At 41.8% G+C, this 17,527-nt stretch overlaps 1 protein-coding gene across 1 annotated transcript in view; it reads left to right on the forward strand.

Moving 5' to 3' along the window:
- ROS1 (ROS proto-oncogene 1, receptor tyrosine kinase) overlaps positions 1-17,527 on the forward strand; it is a 125,111-nt gene that overhangs the window by 13,425 nt on the left and 94,159 nt on the right. Inside the window, 6 exon segments of the mRNA XM_018053025.1 lie at positions 961-1,005; positions 3,417-3,476; positions 6,195-6,221; positions 11,003-11,063; positions 15,103-15,251; positions 16,202-16,340. Coding sequence (XP_017908514.1) covers positions 961-1,005; positions 3,417-3,476; positions 6,195-6,221; positions 11,003-11,063; positions 15,103-15,251; positions 16,202-16,340 — 481 coding nt within the window.

Below are 17,527 nucleotides of genomic sequence, written 5' to 3' on the forward strand. Positions count from 1 at the left end.
AACCTCCTGGTCAAATAGTCTGCTTAGCTTATGATTTTATTTTTCCATTTATAAATTCTGGATCTAAGGGCACTAATGATATTTATATAGGAAGTACTTTCTTGGATGGAGGAAAATAGCTTTTCGCATTATAAAAACAAATCCAAAATAATAAGCGTAGAAACACGAGGAAGAAATACACCTTGAAAAAATCTTGCCTAGGGCAGCTGTTATTCACACTTTCACCTTGTGCGTCATGAACAAAAACGTATACAGATTTAGGTTAGAATATGAATGCATTTTTTGTATGGGTTGTTATATAATATTAATTAAATGCAGTCAATTGTTGTTTTAGTCTCTTTAAAAAAATGAAAAATGCAAATGTAGTTCATCTCTAGTCTGGGAGTCCTTGATTGGCTAATGTCACAGGCTTATTTAATACTTACTTAATTGTTCTTAACCACTTTTTTGGGCTACATCCTGACTCCCACTTTTATCATTTCTGCAGAATCCTTAGGCATTGCATCTTATCCAGGCACATTTTGTTTTATTGCACTCTTCATATATTGTGGTTTTTTACAAATTGAAGATTTGTGATAACCTTGTATTGTTTCATGATGGTTAGCATTTGTTAGCAATAAAACATCTTAAATTAAAGCATGTACTTTTTAAAAAACAGTGCTATTGTACACTTAATAGATTATAGTATAGTGTGAACATACTTGTACATGCACTGGAAAGCCCCCAGATTTGCTGATTTCCTTTATTTCAGTAGTCTGGAACCAAACTCATGGGATCTCCAAGGTATTCCTGTTAACTTGCAGAGGCATCTTGTCTGGTTTTATGACTGATTTAATAACTTTAAAACATTTGGCTCCTTAATTTACATTTAGGAAACACTGGAGAGGCAAAAAAAGGAAGCTCTTTTTTTCTTTATTTTAATGTTGTGGTAGTTACACCGTCCCTCTTTCTTCATTTCAGGGCAGACAGCTTGATGTTGGCACGCCTCACAATCTGAGTGAACCGGTGAGTAATTGCTTCCACTGCCTGGGATTTTACAGTGTTTGCATTGATAAAAAAGGGACAAAAGTCAGGTTTGATTACCGTAATAATAATTCCTAAGTAAAAGCTCATTTAATTGTGCCCGATGGAGGAAGCTGGATGGAAAATAGAGAGAAGTCTGCATCACAGATTATTCAAACATGAGTTCAGGGACAGTGCGTTGAAGTGGAAAGAACATAGGACTAAGCCAAGACCATGATTTTGATTATACCTAGCTGTGTTCAGTTCAGTTCAGTTGCTCAGTCCTGTCCGACTCTGTGAGACCCCATGGACTGCAGAAAGCCAGGCTTCCCTGTCCATCACCAACTCCCAGAGCTTGCTCAAACTCATGTCCATCAAGTCAGCGATGTCATCCAACCATCTCATCCTCTGTTGTCCCCTTCTCCTGCCTTCAATCTTTCCCAGCATCAGGGTCTTTTCTAATGAGTCAGTTCTTTGCATGAAGCAGCCAAAATATTGGAGCTTCAGCTTTAGCATCAGTCCTTCCAATGAATGTGGCTTTGGCCAAATTACTTAAAATTTCTGAGATGTAGTTAAAACTACTAAAATACAGGTATTCTGAGAGGGTTGGATTAGACGGTGTCTGCTCTTTCCTCTATCAGTTACATTTATAGTCTTCTTTCTTTCCTGCACCTGTATCTATTTACACAACACGTGTTTGGTGACTTCAAGTATAGGTATAAACCAGGCACTGTGCGGGGTAGTAGAGACTTAAAAATGAGTAAAATAGGGTCTCTGTTCCAAAGGACTCACAGTCTTGTAAGAGAGACAGACATGTACCTAAAATCATAGCCAGACAGCATTGTGAGAGTCAGAACAGGGGTGGGTGGGAAGAGAAAGAAGAATACATAGGAGGAAAAGCAGCTTGCTTGCCTGCAGGTCTTGCATGGCTAAAACTAGAAAGACAAAGAGTTTTCTAGAAGGACTAGAGGAGAAAGGTACACTAATCAGAGGGAGCCCTTTGTATCCAGACCCAAAAGTTTGAGACAGCTGAGTTGTGCAGAAAAGGAGGGGTACTTCAGCTTGCTTGAGGGAGTGTGTGTGTGCAGAGACAGGAAGTAGAAGACTGGGCTTGGCAAGCTAGGTGGGGCCAGATGGTGGAGAGCTCGGTATACCATGTTGGGAATATTTGGTTTCAATGACACACAGGGTTTTAGATAGGATAAGGATATGATTAGGTTTTGTTGTCTCCCATGAAGCTGTTCGCAAGTGGTGGTGGGCCCAGAAAAACAAGGACATGAGTGAGCACGGAACCAAGACAGAGTGCAGGCAACAAAGAAGTGAATCCGTAGAACCTGGTGATGGATTGTCCGTGAGGATGGGGTGGGAAGGCAGTGAAAGAAGGAGAAGGTGCCCTGACTCCTGGCTCAGGCAGCTCAGAAGACTGAAGCGTATTAATAGCAAACAGGAGAGAGAGCAAATTCGAGGGTACAAAGGGAGGAATTTGATGTTTCATATGCGGAATTTGGGGCTTCCCAGGTGGCCCTAGGGGTGAAGAACCTGCTTGCCAATGCAGGAGATTTAAGAGACACGAGTTCGATCCCGGGGTAGAGAAGATCCCCTGCAGGAGGAAACGGCAACTCACTCCAGTACCTGAGGTGTTTGTCAGGACTCAAATGGAGCTATTTAACAAACAGTTGAAATCTGGGTCTGGAGCTCAGGAAGGGAAGTTCAAATTCGGATGGTTGATACTGACAAGGGAGATGAGCTCCGTCTTGGAGAACCTGAAGAGTGAAAAGAGAAAGAGTTGAGGATAGGACATAGACAGGAAAGGAAGAAGGAGAAAAAAAGGAGATGGCAGAGCAGAAGGAACTGAGGGAAAGGGGAAGGCGATTTAGGTGTTATTACGGCCTGGGCACTGAATGGTCCACGCAATCACAGGCGCAGACAAACCAGGCAAGGAGGCACAAGCTGAATCTGTCCAGTGGGAGGTCAGGGCAGCCGACTTCCCAAACTATCCACCTACCTCGGTTTTGATGTGCTGCCTCTGCTTGAGTCTCCAGCTTTGGGTTTGGCTTGTTGCATGATACACCCCAAGGACCTATATGATGTGCTTGACACCATGCTGTCCTGGACTTCCCCTGCCCCAAGCACCCAGTGGACAGTGTGTTCCCAGACATTCCGTTGCTCCCTGGGGTCTAGGCCTGCCCGCCCCAGGCTAGACTCCACTCAGCAATCCTGAGCCACTCCAAGCCCTCCTCTGTCTGTGAATACGACAGCTCTGCTTACACCCTCAAAAGTCCTGATTGCTGCGAGGCCACAGATTCCTTGGCAGATAGATTTCTACTTCGGGAACACTGTTAATAGTTGCACGTTCAGGTGACTAGAAAAATCACAGTTCTTCAGTCATCACTCTCTCTTACCTTCTCTTATAGTGTATCCAAGGATGTCATTTCTGGAATTCGGCAGATCAGGAAAACTGTGCCTTAAAGTGTGTAAGTATTAATTATGTTTCTGTTTTGATATTAATGTTTCCCTCAAGAGAAACATTCTCCATGAGGATTCCCATGTGAGTTTCCATTGGCTTTTAATTAGCTGGCTTGACTCTAAAGCAAAAGTATGAGTAATACATAATGGAAATGGAGTAATGGAGAAAATGAGATCAGTTTTTTTTTTAATCAATTAATTTGGCTTTGTGGGGTCTTAGTTGTGGCACGGGGAAGGCAATGGCACCCCACTCCAGTGCTCTTGCCTGGAAAATCCCATGGATGGAGGCGCCTGGTAGGCTGCAGTCCATGGGGTCGCTGAGGGTCGGACACGACTGAAGCGACTTAGCAGCAGCAGCTGCAGTTGCGGCACACGGAATCTTTGTTTGCATCATGGGAGAGCTTTCTCTGTGGTGCATAGACTCTTTAGTTGTGGAGTGAGCTCCGCAGTTGCAGTGTGAGGGCTTAGTTGCTCTGTGGCATGCGAGATCTTAATTCCCCAACCAGGGATTGAACATGCATCCTCTGCATTGCAAAGTGGATTTTAACCCCTGGACCATCGGGGAAGTCCCAAAATCAACATTATCAATGCAACTGGTGAACTGGAAACCAAAAGAAGTTAATGCAAACCATGGAAGCCAGAAATGACCAATTGCTCCAAACTGTAGCGAACTTTTAGTAAAATGTTAAGTATTTGGTAAATGTCCTAGTCCTGTACTTCTCAAATTTTAATATGCAAATATCTGGGATCTCGCTAAAGTGCAGATTCTGATTCACTAAGTTTTGTGTGGGGACTAGAAATTCTGTGCTTGTAACACGCTCCTAGGTGATGCAATGCTGGGTGTTTCCAGACCACACTTTGAAGAGACCTAGATCACGTTCAAGATTTCTCTGTGGGGAAGATGGAAGCAGTCTAACCCAGAGGGCACACACACCTAGGTTTACTTCACTTCGTGTAGGAAATACATTCCCTAATACTTTTTTATTTTTCATTTATCCTGGCTTTGCCAATTAGTGTGTGACTTCATTAAGGTACTTGGTACTTTACTTTCCTAATAGGTAAATTAAGATAATAAGTGAATCTCTGCTAAGGATAGTGCTTGTTACACTATAATTAATTACTTCAATCTCATGGATAAGAGTTTTATAATTTAAAAATGGGTTGCTTTGTTCAGTTCAGAGATTAAATTAGTTAGGATCATGATAACTGTAGGTAATATCACTTTCTTGAACTTCCTTGGTGGCTGAGATGGTAAAGAATCCACTTGCGATGAGGGAGACCTGGGTTCAGTCCCTGACTTGGGAAGATCCCCTGGAGGGGTGCATGGCAACCCACTCCAGTATTTTTGCCTGGAGAATCCCCATGGACAGTGGAGCTTGATGGGGTGGAGTCCATGGGGTCGCAAAAGAGTTGAACATGACTGAGCGACTAAGCACAGAGAATATCATTTTCTATTAATGACTCAAATTACAGCATGGAGATTTAAATAAGGATATTAACATCTTCGTATGTATAGTCAGTCCTCACAGCTTTTCTTGTACAGGTGTCCTCACAGATCTCAGCGCCAGGAGTCACTTACACCCACTCTCCTGCTTGTGATGGTGTGCTTCATAGACTGGCAGTTACCAAAAGATGGAGCAGGTGCTGTTTGGACTTGTGAACAATCACACACTCTAAATACATTTTTCCAGGGACTTCCTGGGTGGCCTGGTGGTTAAGACTCCACACTCCCAGGGCAGAGGGCTGTCGTTTGATCCCTGGTTGGGAAACTAGATCCCACATGCTGCAACTAAGACCCAGTGCAGCCAAGTAAATACACAAGCGAAAAAATAAAAACACTTTTCCTTGCCCTTGGTAGCACATTGTCCAGATGGTAGTTTGAATCATTATTTGCCTAGTCACGTGTTTAATATCCTCTGCCGACATGTAGGGCCATCAGGGGAGGACGCTTTCTGTCTTGTTCACGCTGTCCCCTCCTCCGAACACAGTGAGGGGCGCGTAGCTAGTCCTCAGACTGCACTGAGCGAGTGAAGGAATGAGAAGTACCATTTGTTGGGGGAATCAGTCCGGCAAGCAGAGTGGATGCTGGAGTGGCCAGTTTGGGCAGAAGAATCTGCTGGCCTTTCCTAACCAGACTTATTGGTGGCTTTTCATTTCCGATTCTGTCTCCCTCGGCACCTACCAACATCCCTTCATTCTCTAACCTGGTCTATCGCGGATTACTGCTTAGCTGAGATTTTCTAGGAGACATCGTGTGTCCTTGTTTTTCCAATAATGCAAAGAACATACTTTTTACAGCAGTTTATACAGTGGCCTTCCTGGACGGAAGGCCCAGCTCTGGAGTCTTTTGCTTTGGATTATTCTTTATCGATTGTTTCGTCATGTGTTCATGCTCATGCCCCATTGCTCAGCCTTATCCAACTCTTTGTGACCCTTTGGACCATAGCCCACCAGACTCCTCTGTCCATGGGGTTTTCAGGCAAGAATATTGGAGTGGGTTGCCATATCCTCCTCCAGGTGGTCTTCCTAACTCAGGGATTGAAGCTGAGTCTCCTGTGTCCCCTGCATTGAAGGTGGATTCTTTTATCTGCTGAACCACAGGGGAAGCATTTTGTCGATGGTGGAGCATAAATTAATTTGGTAGAAATGCCTAGCTAAGTGTCATTAAAATTATTTACAACTCTAAAGATTTTGAGTAATTTTCCTTTCCTTTTTCCTCCATGCAGAATGAAACCTATGCTGCAGTTTGTGAGGTGAGTGCCAGTGACTTGCAAAAAAGGTGTCATTAAACCTCACGTCTTTCTCTCTTATCCTTAAAACACTATTAAAATAAGGATAAAGAAGGCTGAGTCGTTCTTGGTGCACAGAAATGTTCTTGCTAGGAGTGCTCTAACTCTGGGTGTAAAAATGACTGTGTTTCTATCTTTGACTCAAGTATTTGCTGAACTCTACATATCTATGTGCATATATAAAATGCATGTATGAACGTCCATAGATGTATGTGTGCACTCATACACATTCACACATGTACATATGTATTACTCTAATCTGGTTTGAAAGGTTCTGCTTCCTGAAGCCTGGGTGGTGGGAAGAGAGGAAAAGGCACAGTGAGGATACCCTCATCTCTGCTGATTTCACCTCTTCCCCCTAAAGCCTATGGGTTATCATTAAATACAGTGCATTCAAAGATAACCTTTTATTTATTTGTTCATTTATTTTCTCTTTTGGCCACATTCCACAGCAGGGATTGAACCCATGCTCTCTGCATAGGAAGTGCAGGATCTTAACCACTGGAAACTACCAGGAAAGTCGCAGAAGAGTACTCTTAGGTTGCAATCTTCTTATTCAGCAAACTCCTTTGGCAACACAGCTTTTTAAAATTTAAATTTCAGTTAATTTACTTCTTGCTATGATAATAAGGGACCTCATACTGACTCTGGCTGACCAGGTGTCTTCCAATTACCCTCTCCTCTAGCCCCACGGGAGGTCTCTCCCCTGCACTTGACCTTCTTCTCCTTCAGTCTTCTTCAATTAAAATTTCCTGTCCAGGATTCTATATCCTGCAGAATTTATTAGTTTATTTGACAATAGGTACTTATGATGAAGCTGCATTATTTCTCAGTTTCACATCAATGCTGTATTCTATTTAAAATTTCCTTGAAACCAGGGAACAGAACTATCCTATCCTGCCTGAGGAAGAGATACAGATGATCATTCGTTAGTAAAATAGAAAATATTCCTTCAAATAGAAAATAAAAGCAAAACCTTAAATTGGAATAGTCTCTCAATAGTCTGTGGTGACCCTATATCTCAGTGATTTTTCCTTGGGAATGAATGGTGATTGAGTTAGGTAAGAAGAAATAAAACAAAGGAAAAATTGCTCCTTATGTAAATAGACAATTAAAGCTCATTCCTGGATGAGATTAAAACAAAAACAAAAAGACAACTGCCTGAGAACTCTTTGATGTGACCAAAACAAAAGCAGAAGCCAAAATAACAGTCCCTGAGAGGATTGTGTTTAGAAGCCAGAGAGCGAAAGTGCCTGAAGCATCCAAGCAGTTCAGGACTGGGTTTCTTTCTCTTTTTTAAACTTTGCTAATTTAAAGCCTTTTTTTTTTTTTTAGTTGGAGGATAATTGCTTTATACTGTTGTGTTAATTTTTGCTGTACAACAACGTGAATCTGCAGTATGTATACATATATCCCCTTCCTCTTAAGCCTCCCTCCCACTCCCTGCATCCCGCCGGTCTAGGTCATCACAGCGCATAGAGCTGAGCTCCCCGCGTTATAGGCAGCTTCCCACTAGCTATTTATGTTACATGTGGCAGCGTATACTCATCAATGCTGTTTCTCAGTTCGTCCCACCCCCTTCCCGCCCTGTGTCCACATGCCCATTCTCTGCATGGGCATCTCTGTTCCTCGAGGACTGGGTCTCTAGCGCGACAGTTCACTGTTCATCACTATGCTGCCCAGTCCTGCTTACGTAACACGTACCTTTGCTCTCTGTTGTAACATGTAATTATTCTATTCTTTCCTATTATATTTTGCTACTTTATACATTAAATAATGTAGACCTGAACAGTCATACGTGCTCGATAGAGGTGGAGGTAAAGGGAGAGATATAGAGATAGGTATTTTTAACTTAGCTGCTCACACCTTTAGGAAATTTGAACTCCTCGACCATCAGCGCTTCCACCTAGAAAGCTTGGGATTTGCCCACACATTTCTTGGAGGGAATAGTTTTAGAAGTGGTAGCTTGCAAGGTGTAATTTGGAAAACGATGTGAGCAAGTAAGATGGCTTATCCCTGATAATTTCGAACACAAATTAGATTATCCTAATCTAGAAGGTTCTAAAAACTTAAGACTTCTCATTGCCATTTAAGAAAAAGTACAAACTACCAGTGTTTGCTGGCTCATCCACCTCATCTTGCCTCCTGTTCCTTGTTCTCTGCACCAGCCACACTGGCCTTTCCCTCATCTCTGAGTCTATGCGGCGTATTCCTACCTCAAGGCATTTGCCCTTGTCCAGATTTTTGCAAGGTTCTTCCTGACCACCCTAACAAAAGTTAGTCCCCTTCCTGTCTGGTCACGCCTTATGTCTTTGACTTTTATCTAAGTCTCCTCCTTCATGTCCAACTCTTTGTGACCTTTTGGGTCATAGCCCACCAGGCTCCTCTGTCCATGGGATTCCCCAGGCAAGAATACATTATCCAAGGAAAATTTATTTTTTAAGTTAGTTACTTTGTTATTGTGTATTTTCTTCTAAGAGAATATAAATTCCATGAAGTCAGGGAACTTACTGGTCTTATACACTGCCATAGCCTTAAAATCTAAAACAGTGCTTGGCATGGAAAAGGTATCAGTAAATATTTTTTGAATGAATGACTTTTTAGGAGATGAAGCCACAGTTCATATGGAGACTCTGCAATAGAGGCATCCAGGGAGGGTGGTGGGGCCTATCCTCCTTGAGCTGCAAGAATAGCAAAAGACAGCAGATGTGACAGTCAGGGAAACACAGGAGTGGAGCCAGAGGGTGATGATGAAAGTCATCTTACGCCAGGAGAACAGAGGCAGCAGATGGGTGTAGCCCCTGGGAAGGATGAACTTGGCTTTCGCAGTGGGAATGGCAGCTCAGTCGCCTGGAATATGTTGTATAAATGCCGTACCCAGGGCTTTTGGCTCAGATCCTGTGAACTTCATAAATCCAAATTCCTTTAAGTTCTCTCCAGGGCAACTTGAGTTTGAGAAACACTGGATAACTTCATTTGAGGTCTAATGTTAGGTGAGAGAGAGAGAGAGAGAGCAAGCGAGATAGAGGGAGGAAGGCACACAGAGAAAGAGAGGGAGAGACAAAAGAAGGAAATCCTATTCAATAGCTTTGCCTCCACTCGAGATAACACTCAAACTCTTTGGAGTACAAACTTCTAGTTATAAGATTAACAAGTTCTGGGAATCCAACATACAACATAGTGATTATAGCTAATAACATTGTATTATGTTCTTGAATGCTGCTAAAGAGTTGACCTTAAATATTCTCACCACAAAGCAGAAATGGTAATTATATGATGGAATGAAGGTGTTAGCTTATGGTGGTAATCATTTATCTTAATAAAGCTGGGGAAAAAAGGCAAGCTTCATCGAAGTAAACAAAACATTTAAGCTCCTGGATAGGTCAGAACTAGCTGTGTTACCACATGCTCATTATTCCATTTCCTTCCTCTTCCTCAGTTTTCTTTCTTGAAAAGAAATCCCAGGTTAATGATAATTTTGCTGCCACTTCGTACATTTATTCTCTGCAGTTAAGGAATGTGCTGAGTGTATTTTACTGAAACCACAAAGAAGATGTGAAAAATATACTAGACCATTAAGTTAAATAATCCTGAGCCCAGACTGAGGTATTTAATCCCTAACTAAGCAAACCTGGGCTTATCAGGCTCCACTTCCTTGGAGAGCACAGATCAAATATGGGACAGTTGAGTATTTGCAAATTAAACAGCCCTTTTCTACCTGGACATGCAGAGTAAATGCACTGAGTCACGGTTTCCCTTATTATCATGAGAAACAATAGAATGTTGTCCCAGGAGTTATAATTGTAAACTGAATGAGAGTGGGAAGATTGACTATGGTTGTGTTGTAGTTTTATGCTGCGTGCCTTTTCTCCTTGCTTTTTCTCCTCCTAACTATTGTTAATGTTAAAAGTCGCAGGAAATTTGTGTCTCAGCCCCCAAAATGTTTACTCTTTTTCAGTTAATGAGATGAGATGTTAAGCACCATTAGGTTTTTGTAGACCTTAAAATTTAACTTTGGCCCTTAGCATTCATTGAAATGTTCAGTGGCTCCAAAATTTATAGTCCACTTTCAATTTTTCAAGGAAGGCACGGATACATAAAATAAATAGGCTTCATTTTAGGCTAGAGTTTTAAGTAACTCACTAAACCTTTGACTAAGATGCAAACATATAATTGCACTGTTGAGCTCAGTATTTTGTCACTTTGTGGGGTGTCACCCATTAGAAGGTCATGAAATTAACTTACTGGATTAAAGAGTCACAATAAATAAAATGACATAGGATAGAACGTGTAAGATTGCATCACGGCTCAGGATTCCTTTTGGAGACGAAAATGTTCTAAATTCAGATTGTGATGATGATTTTACAATTCTTTGAAGATTCTAAAAACCACTGAATTATGTGCTTTAAATGGGTAGATTTTATGGTATGTAAAATATATTTCAATAAAACTGTTTAAAAAAAAGGGAAAAAAACGACCATTTCAGCAATCTTTTTTCCCCAACTTGTATGTGTGTAAAAAGTTGTTTTGTTAAATGTATTTTGGGATTCGGGACATGGTAAAAAGAGATTGAAAGCTGTTGTTCTAATCCCACTAGCAAATGGGAACTTGAGTATTACAGCTCAAATTCTTGATATACAGGTATAGTTATATATCGGGCATTTCTATTTCAAAATTTGGCCGAAGCTTGTGAGCGAAAGCGGTACAAAGGCTGCGCTGACTGGCATGCTACCTGTCTTCCATAGCGAGAATCCTGTGAAGTCGGCTGCAGCAGCGGGGAAGGCGCATATGAAGAGGAAGTGCTAGGTAAGCAGACTCACACAACTGTTGTTGAAAACAATCTGCGCCACTCCAGGGACCTGTCCTAATGTAGGGGCAATGAGCCATCTCTTAAAATATCTAGACGTCTGTGTCTCAGTATGACACATATATACATACATTTATATAATCAAATATATATATATTTTATTAACTTCAAATGTGTAATCCATATTTAGAGACTCAGCAAAAGTCTTCTTTCAGAGGAAAACAGGGGAAACAGCATATGACATGTTTAGAATTTGAGATTTTGCCCTCAGTTCAGTGGATGCAATCACTTCTCTCTTAATATAAGGGACAAATGTGAATCCTGAGCAACTAGATTATCAGGAAATGCCACTGTTTTAATGAACTGAAAGTGTAGAAATATTTTATTTAATGTGAATTTCATTACTCAGCTAACAGTTATTCAATTGATTGAGTGCCTTCTATAGTTATGGCTCCTTATAACATATTGGGAAATTTGCAGCATGAATAGAAGTTATGCTTCTCAGTGTTAGATCTGGAGTAAGTAAGGAACTTGACTGTATATGTCTCCAGTTCCCTCTGACTTATTTCAGAGCAGGTTGGGTGTCTTTAAGAGACTTTGCCCGAGTGTTTTAATTCTCTAGTCTAAGAATCAACACTTTGATAAACTATAGCCTATGTTAGCAGCTAGCTTTTCCAGAATTCCCCAGTTTTTCCTCCCACTGGAAGATAAACAGTTCCTGCCAGAACAAGAGATGATTGGCTTTTCTATAAGCTGCAGTCCTTGTTTCAATGGTTGATGAAAATTGGCAGGTGGATCTTTCCTTGCTATCCTGATTTGCTTCTGAATCAGAGTGGTGAAGAAGCCTTATCCTGTAAGTTCAGGAAAAGATGCCTGCTTTTGCCACTTCTATAATACTGGATGTCCTAGCCAAAGCAAGTAGGCAAGAAAAAGGCATCCAAATTTGAAAGGTGGAAGTAAAATGATTTTTGTTTGCAGATGATATAATCTTATATGCAGAAAACCCCAAAGATACCACTAAATACCCTGTTAGAACTAATAAACAAATTTGGCAAAGTAGCAAGAAACAAAGTTAAAACTAGAAAATCAATTGAATTACTATGCACAAATAATGAACCATCCAAAAAGGAAATTATGGTGAAAATTTCATTTACAATAGCATCAATAAAATACTTAGAAATTAACCAAGGAGGTGAATGATTTGTAAAGTGAAACGTTCACCAAACATTTCCAAAACAAAGAAGGCAAGTAAATGGAAAGACATTCCACATTCATGAATTAAAAAACTTGGTATATTGTCAAGATGTCAGTATTATCAGAGCAATCTACAGATTTAATGCAATCCCTATCAAAATTCCAGATACATTTTTGCGGATGTTTTACATGGGATCGAAAGACCGATTCTGCAATTTATATGGAATCTCAAGTGACCCCAAATTCTGAAAAGAACAGAGTTGGAGAATTCATACTTCCTGATTTCAAACTTATTGCAAACCTATAATAATCAAAACAGTATGGTTCTGGCATTCAGAATTCTAACACTTATACAGTGTCTGGGAAGTAGCACCAATAACTGTGTGTACCAATTGTAATGTTGCTAATGCTTAAAAGTCATGAAATATTTCATAATAAAAAAGAGAAGAATATAGGATCCTTTGGAGCTCAGTTACTTGCACATATAAAAATAATGTGTTTGACACAATGGGCTATAGATATGCCGGGGTCCAGCCCCGGTGGATCCAGGGTGATTCAAAGGTGGGGACAGAGTCGGCGTCCTTGGAAATAACTTATTTAATTACAGATAGAGAAGGATTAGAAAACTAGCAGAGAAAAAGAGGCTGAATAACTTGGTTCACATGGAATACCAATTACCACCTACGTAGGCCGCAGGCGTCTTCCCGTTCTCCCGAAGGAGAGGAGGCACTGAGGCCCCCCGGTCCAATCTTAGAAGCCCAGGCAAAATTAGCAGGCTTGGTGGGTACCCATGCACCAGATGGGAATTCAGCCAGAAAAACGGAGAGCAAGAAAGAAGCGACATGGGGGAATCAGTCTTTCTGGAAACTGATCCCATTTCTTTATTTTTGGGTTTGCTTATATACCTTTTGTTACACATAGGGATGAATACAGAGTCACGCGGGGGTCAGCAGTCCTGACCTTTATCAAAATCAGGTGCTTCACATAAATGTATAAAAAAAAAGGTCTTAGGGGTTTTACATCATCTTCTGGCCATGAGACCTGCTGACATTTTACGACCCTTTCTTTCTGATAACCAAAAGACTTATTTTTTCCAAGGGTGTTTTTTCTTAAACCAGGCACCGCCCTCCAAATAAAGTTACATTCCTATAGGGTGAGGGTGTAGTGAGTTACAATCAAGAAAGTAATTTATTTAACCCAAGGTTAACATGATTAATCTTAAAGGTTAATACTTATTTTTCCTATATACTTAAAGGTAATACTTATTTCTCCTATATGCTAGTTATATTCATTATAAGGGCAGGGAATATGGAGATTTAGCAGCAAACATCAGCCCAAAAAATGAAAATCCTTTCACTAATGTTCCCCTTAAGATCTATTTAGTCTTAAGATAGTGATAAAGTTACATTTTTACGTAGCAAGGACACAGTGATTTATAACAAAGTACAGTGATCTATTACAAAAGAGAAAATCATTAACTCAAAAAGTCTAGTATTGCTAACCTTAAAAATGACTATATTTCCTTTTCTATATTCCAAATACATTGATTAATATATTCCCAGGTGCCTAAGGATATGGAGGCCTGATGGCAATCATTGACTCAACAATGAGAAAAGCCCTAAGCTAATTAAGACTTTCAAAATACTCCAAAACTCTCTGTGCTGTTTATGGTTAAGAGGTAGAAAACAATCATGTGCGTAGTGGCAGGAGTATGGATAATCCTGTCACACAAGCTAGTCTGTCAGCAGAGAGGTTTGACCTGAGACACCCTTGTCACACCCAGGGCAGGGAATTAGCAGCAATTATTGGCACAACAAATGAAAAACCCTTCACCAATATAATTCCTAACCAACCCACTATACTGACAATTTCCAACTTCCCAAAAGAATTTGCCTTTAGTAAGCCTAAAACATCTCGTGCCTCTCAGGTTGGGAGGCTGTAAACAATCACATGTGGCCAGACGAACCTATACAGGCAGGCTAGATAACCTTCAGAGGAGTTCATAAGTTGAAACACTCTTGTCATGCCCAGGAATTTTTATTGACTTGGAGCTGCACGTTTACTCCTTCTCCGAGAGAACCGGTGGGGAACAGCCCCCCATAAAGTCAGAGTTGTAGGAGAGAGCATGAAACAGTAAAGAAGATAGACTCTGGTTTGGGGGGTAGATGCTTGGGAACAGGGGTTTCCTGAGGCTTGATCACGCCTTTGCATATGCCAAGCCTCCTTCCTCATGACCTGTGCCATGGGCGGAGTTCCTCACGCTGGCCCCCGGCATCAATACATAGTGTAAAATTTAAAAGTGTCTTGAGATATGTGCCCTGGGTCAGTAGATGGTTCTGTTGCCCTACACATACCCTTGGCATCCACCCCTCTAACCTATGACAAGAGAAAACCAGTCTCAGAACACTCCATTTTGCTTGCCTGTAAGAAAAACTATCTTCAAAGATTAGATGGCTCAGTGGGTAAAGAATCTGCCTGCAATGCTAGAGACATAGGATATGCAGGTTCAATCCCTGGGTCAGAAAGATCCCTTGGAGAAGGAAATGGCAACCCACTCCAATATTTTTCTTGGAAAACTGCATGGACAGAGGAGCCTGGTGGGCTACATCCAAAGGGTCACAGAGTTGGACACGACTAAGCAGGTAGGCAGGATGAGGGGAAAAAAGCTGCCAGACCAACTGGCTGATTTAAAGAAATAAACCACCTGAATTATAGGCATCAGTTACTGTTCAGATGAATAATTGTGGCAAGATGTAGCAGGAGCGTGCTGAGATGAAGCAGGGACATGCTGTCCTGTGTCAACAGACATGGGATGTGGTGAATGAAATCTTGCTTTCTCCCCAGAAAATGCAGACCTCCCCACTGCACCCTTTGCTTCTTCCATTGGAAGCCATGGTATGACATTACGATGGAAATCGGCCAACATCTCTGGAGTAAAATACATCATTCAGTGGAAATACACACAACTTCCTGGAAGCTGGACTTACACTGAGGTATGAACCACTGCCTGTATACCTGCATGCCCATTCAGTCATGCGACCCCATGGATTGTAGCCCTCCTGGCTCCGCTGCCCATGGGATTCTCCAGGCAAGAATACTGGAGTGGGTTGCCGCTTCCTACTCCAGGGGATCCCAATCCATGGATCTAACTTGTGCCTCTTGTGTCTCCTGCGTTGGCAGGTGGATGCTTTACCACCGCTGAGCTTCAGTCTTTGCTACTCTTCATGCTAAACCTTTTATTTTTGAGGAAAATATATTATTGGATATAGATATTATTCCTTCAGCTCAGCATCACATAACCAACTACTCATATCATTGGTCATTATCTGTCCATCCCATTGAAAATGATGCCAACTAGGGTGGAGGTCAGGGAGGTCATCCAGGCGGGTCCCTATTAAGACAGCAAAAGCAGGTTCAGAGAACCGTCCCACGACACCAAGTGTTTTAACACAGAAAATTAAAGGAAAGCCTTGAGGTAAATGCCAAATAATTGAATCCATACTTTTGCAGGTTTGAAGACGGAAGGAATTTCGGTGTGAATTGTGTGGACTGAGATGGGGATATCTCAGCTCTGAGCTCCAGGCCTCCTTTTCAGCTGGCTTGGCAGGCCCTGTGCTGTGTGTGTTTAGTTGCTCAGTCCTGTCTGACTCTTTGTGACCCGCATGGACTGTAGCCCTCAAGGCTCCTCTGTCCATGGAATTCTCCAGGCAAGAATACTAGAGTGGGAAGCCATTCCCTTCTCCAGGGGATCTTCCCGACCTAGGGATTGAACCCAGGTCTCCAGCGCTGCAGGTGGATTCTTTACTGTCCGAGCCACCAGGGAAGCCCTGGATCACTTCATATCCAGAAGGCCACGCATCATCTACAAATGAATCTATGCTCTTGAGTTACAATATACGGAAGTGATTCCATGAATACTGATGTTTGATCTCTCATTGATTAGGCCGTGTCCAAGCTCTCCTATGTGGTAGAGCCCCTGCATCCCTTCACTGAATATGTTTTTCGAGTGGTTTGGATCTTCACAGCCCAGCTGCATCTGTATTCCCTTCCAAGTCCCAGTTACAGGACTCATCCTTATGGAGGTATGGCATGCATACCTTGCTCGAGAAATCAGGGGTCATTCCAAAGCTTTGGTTTAGTTTGCTTTTATTTTAAATAGTGAAATAGATTTATTCCTTTGTTAATCAATCCATCTAACAATGGGGTATGTAACTAGGTGTCAAGTCGTCTTCTAGGTGCTCACCATGAAAAGTGAAAGTGTTAATCACTCAGTCCTGTCCAACTTTTTGTGACCCCACGCACTGTAGCCTACCAGGCTCCTCTCTCCATGGGATTTCCCAGGCAAGAACACTGGAGTGGGCTGCCATTTCCTTCTCCAAGGGATCTTCTTGACCCAGGGATTGAACCCAGGTCTCCCACATTGCAGGCAGATTCTTTACCATCTGAGCCACCAGGGAAGTCCAGGTGCCCACCATACCTCTGATCAAAACAAAAGTCTCTGCTCTAGTGAAGCTCTCCTTTTGGTGGAAAGGAAATTCCCTCGACAGTAAATCTAATAAAAAAGGAAAGTATACTGTGAGTAGGAAGACATGGGTTGCTATGGTAAGAAAAATGCTTTGAGCAGGGTCTGCCCATGAAAAATGGGGAGTGCATTAAAGCAGTTGGTCAGAATAAGCCTCATTATGTGATTAGGAGTTATGGAAGGTTTTAAAGGAGTAATTGCTTCAAACGCTCCTTAAAAAGATAATTGGCAAATACACATAGACTGCATTGAATGATATTGAGTGATAGGGACTGGGAAGTACAGAAGTAGCAAGACCAACTGGGAGGTTATTATTGAACTTCAACTTTTGGTTAGAGATGATTTTAAAAAATAGTCAATATGTTGGAACATTTTCTGATTTATTCTTTCAAAGATTTGACTTCCATACTGGGAAAAGGATTCAAGCCTAGAGCCTTTCAGGGAGATAAATGCCAGGGGAAGACATTCAGGGAGAGTTTCTGGTGTTCTCAACATCTGAGTTAGCCGAGGGGACTTATTGGAAGGGCTTATTCCAAGCCAGGTGTTGGATGTCCCTACCCCTCAGTTCTGGAGAATCAGCTGCATGCAGAGACCCTCACACTGAACTAGGCCTTGGACCAAACCTCAGCAGAACAGCTGATGAAGCTGGCTGGGGCATTTTCCCTCTCCCCTGGTTAGTGCCTTCTTTTTGCTTATCAGACTTTAGGTACCTGTGGTCCCTCTGATGATCATTCCCTGACCATCCTC

Source organism: Capra hircus, chromosome 9 (genome assembly GCF_001704415.2).
Source record: "Capra hircus breed San Clemente chromosome 9, ASM170441v1, whole genome shotgun sequence".
Taxonomy (NCBI): Eukaryota; Metazoa; Chordata; class Mammalia; order Artiodactyla; family Bovidae; genus Capra; species Capra hircus.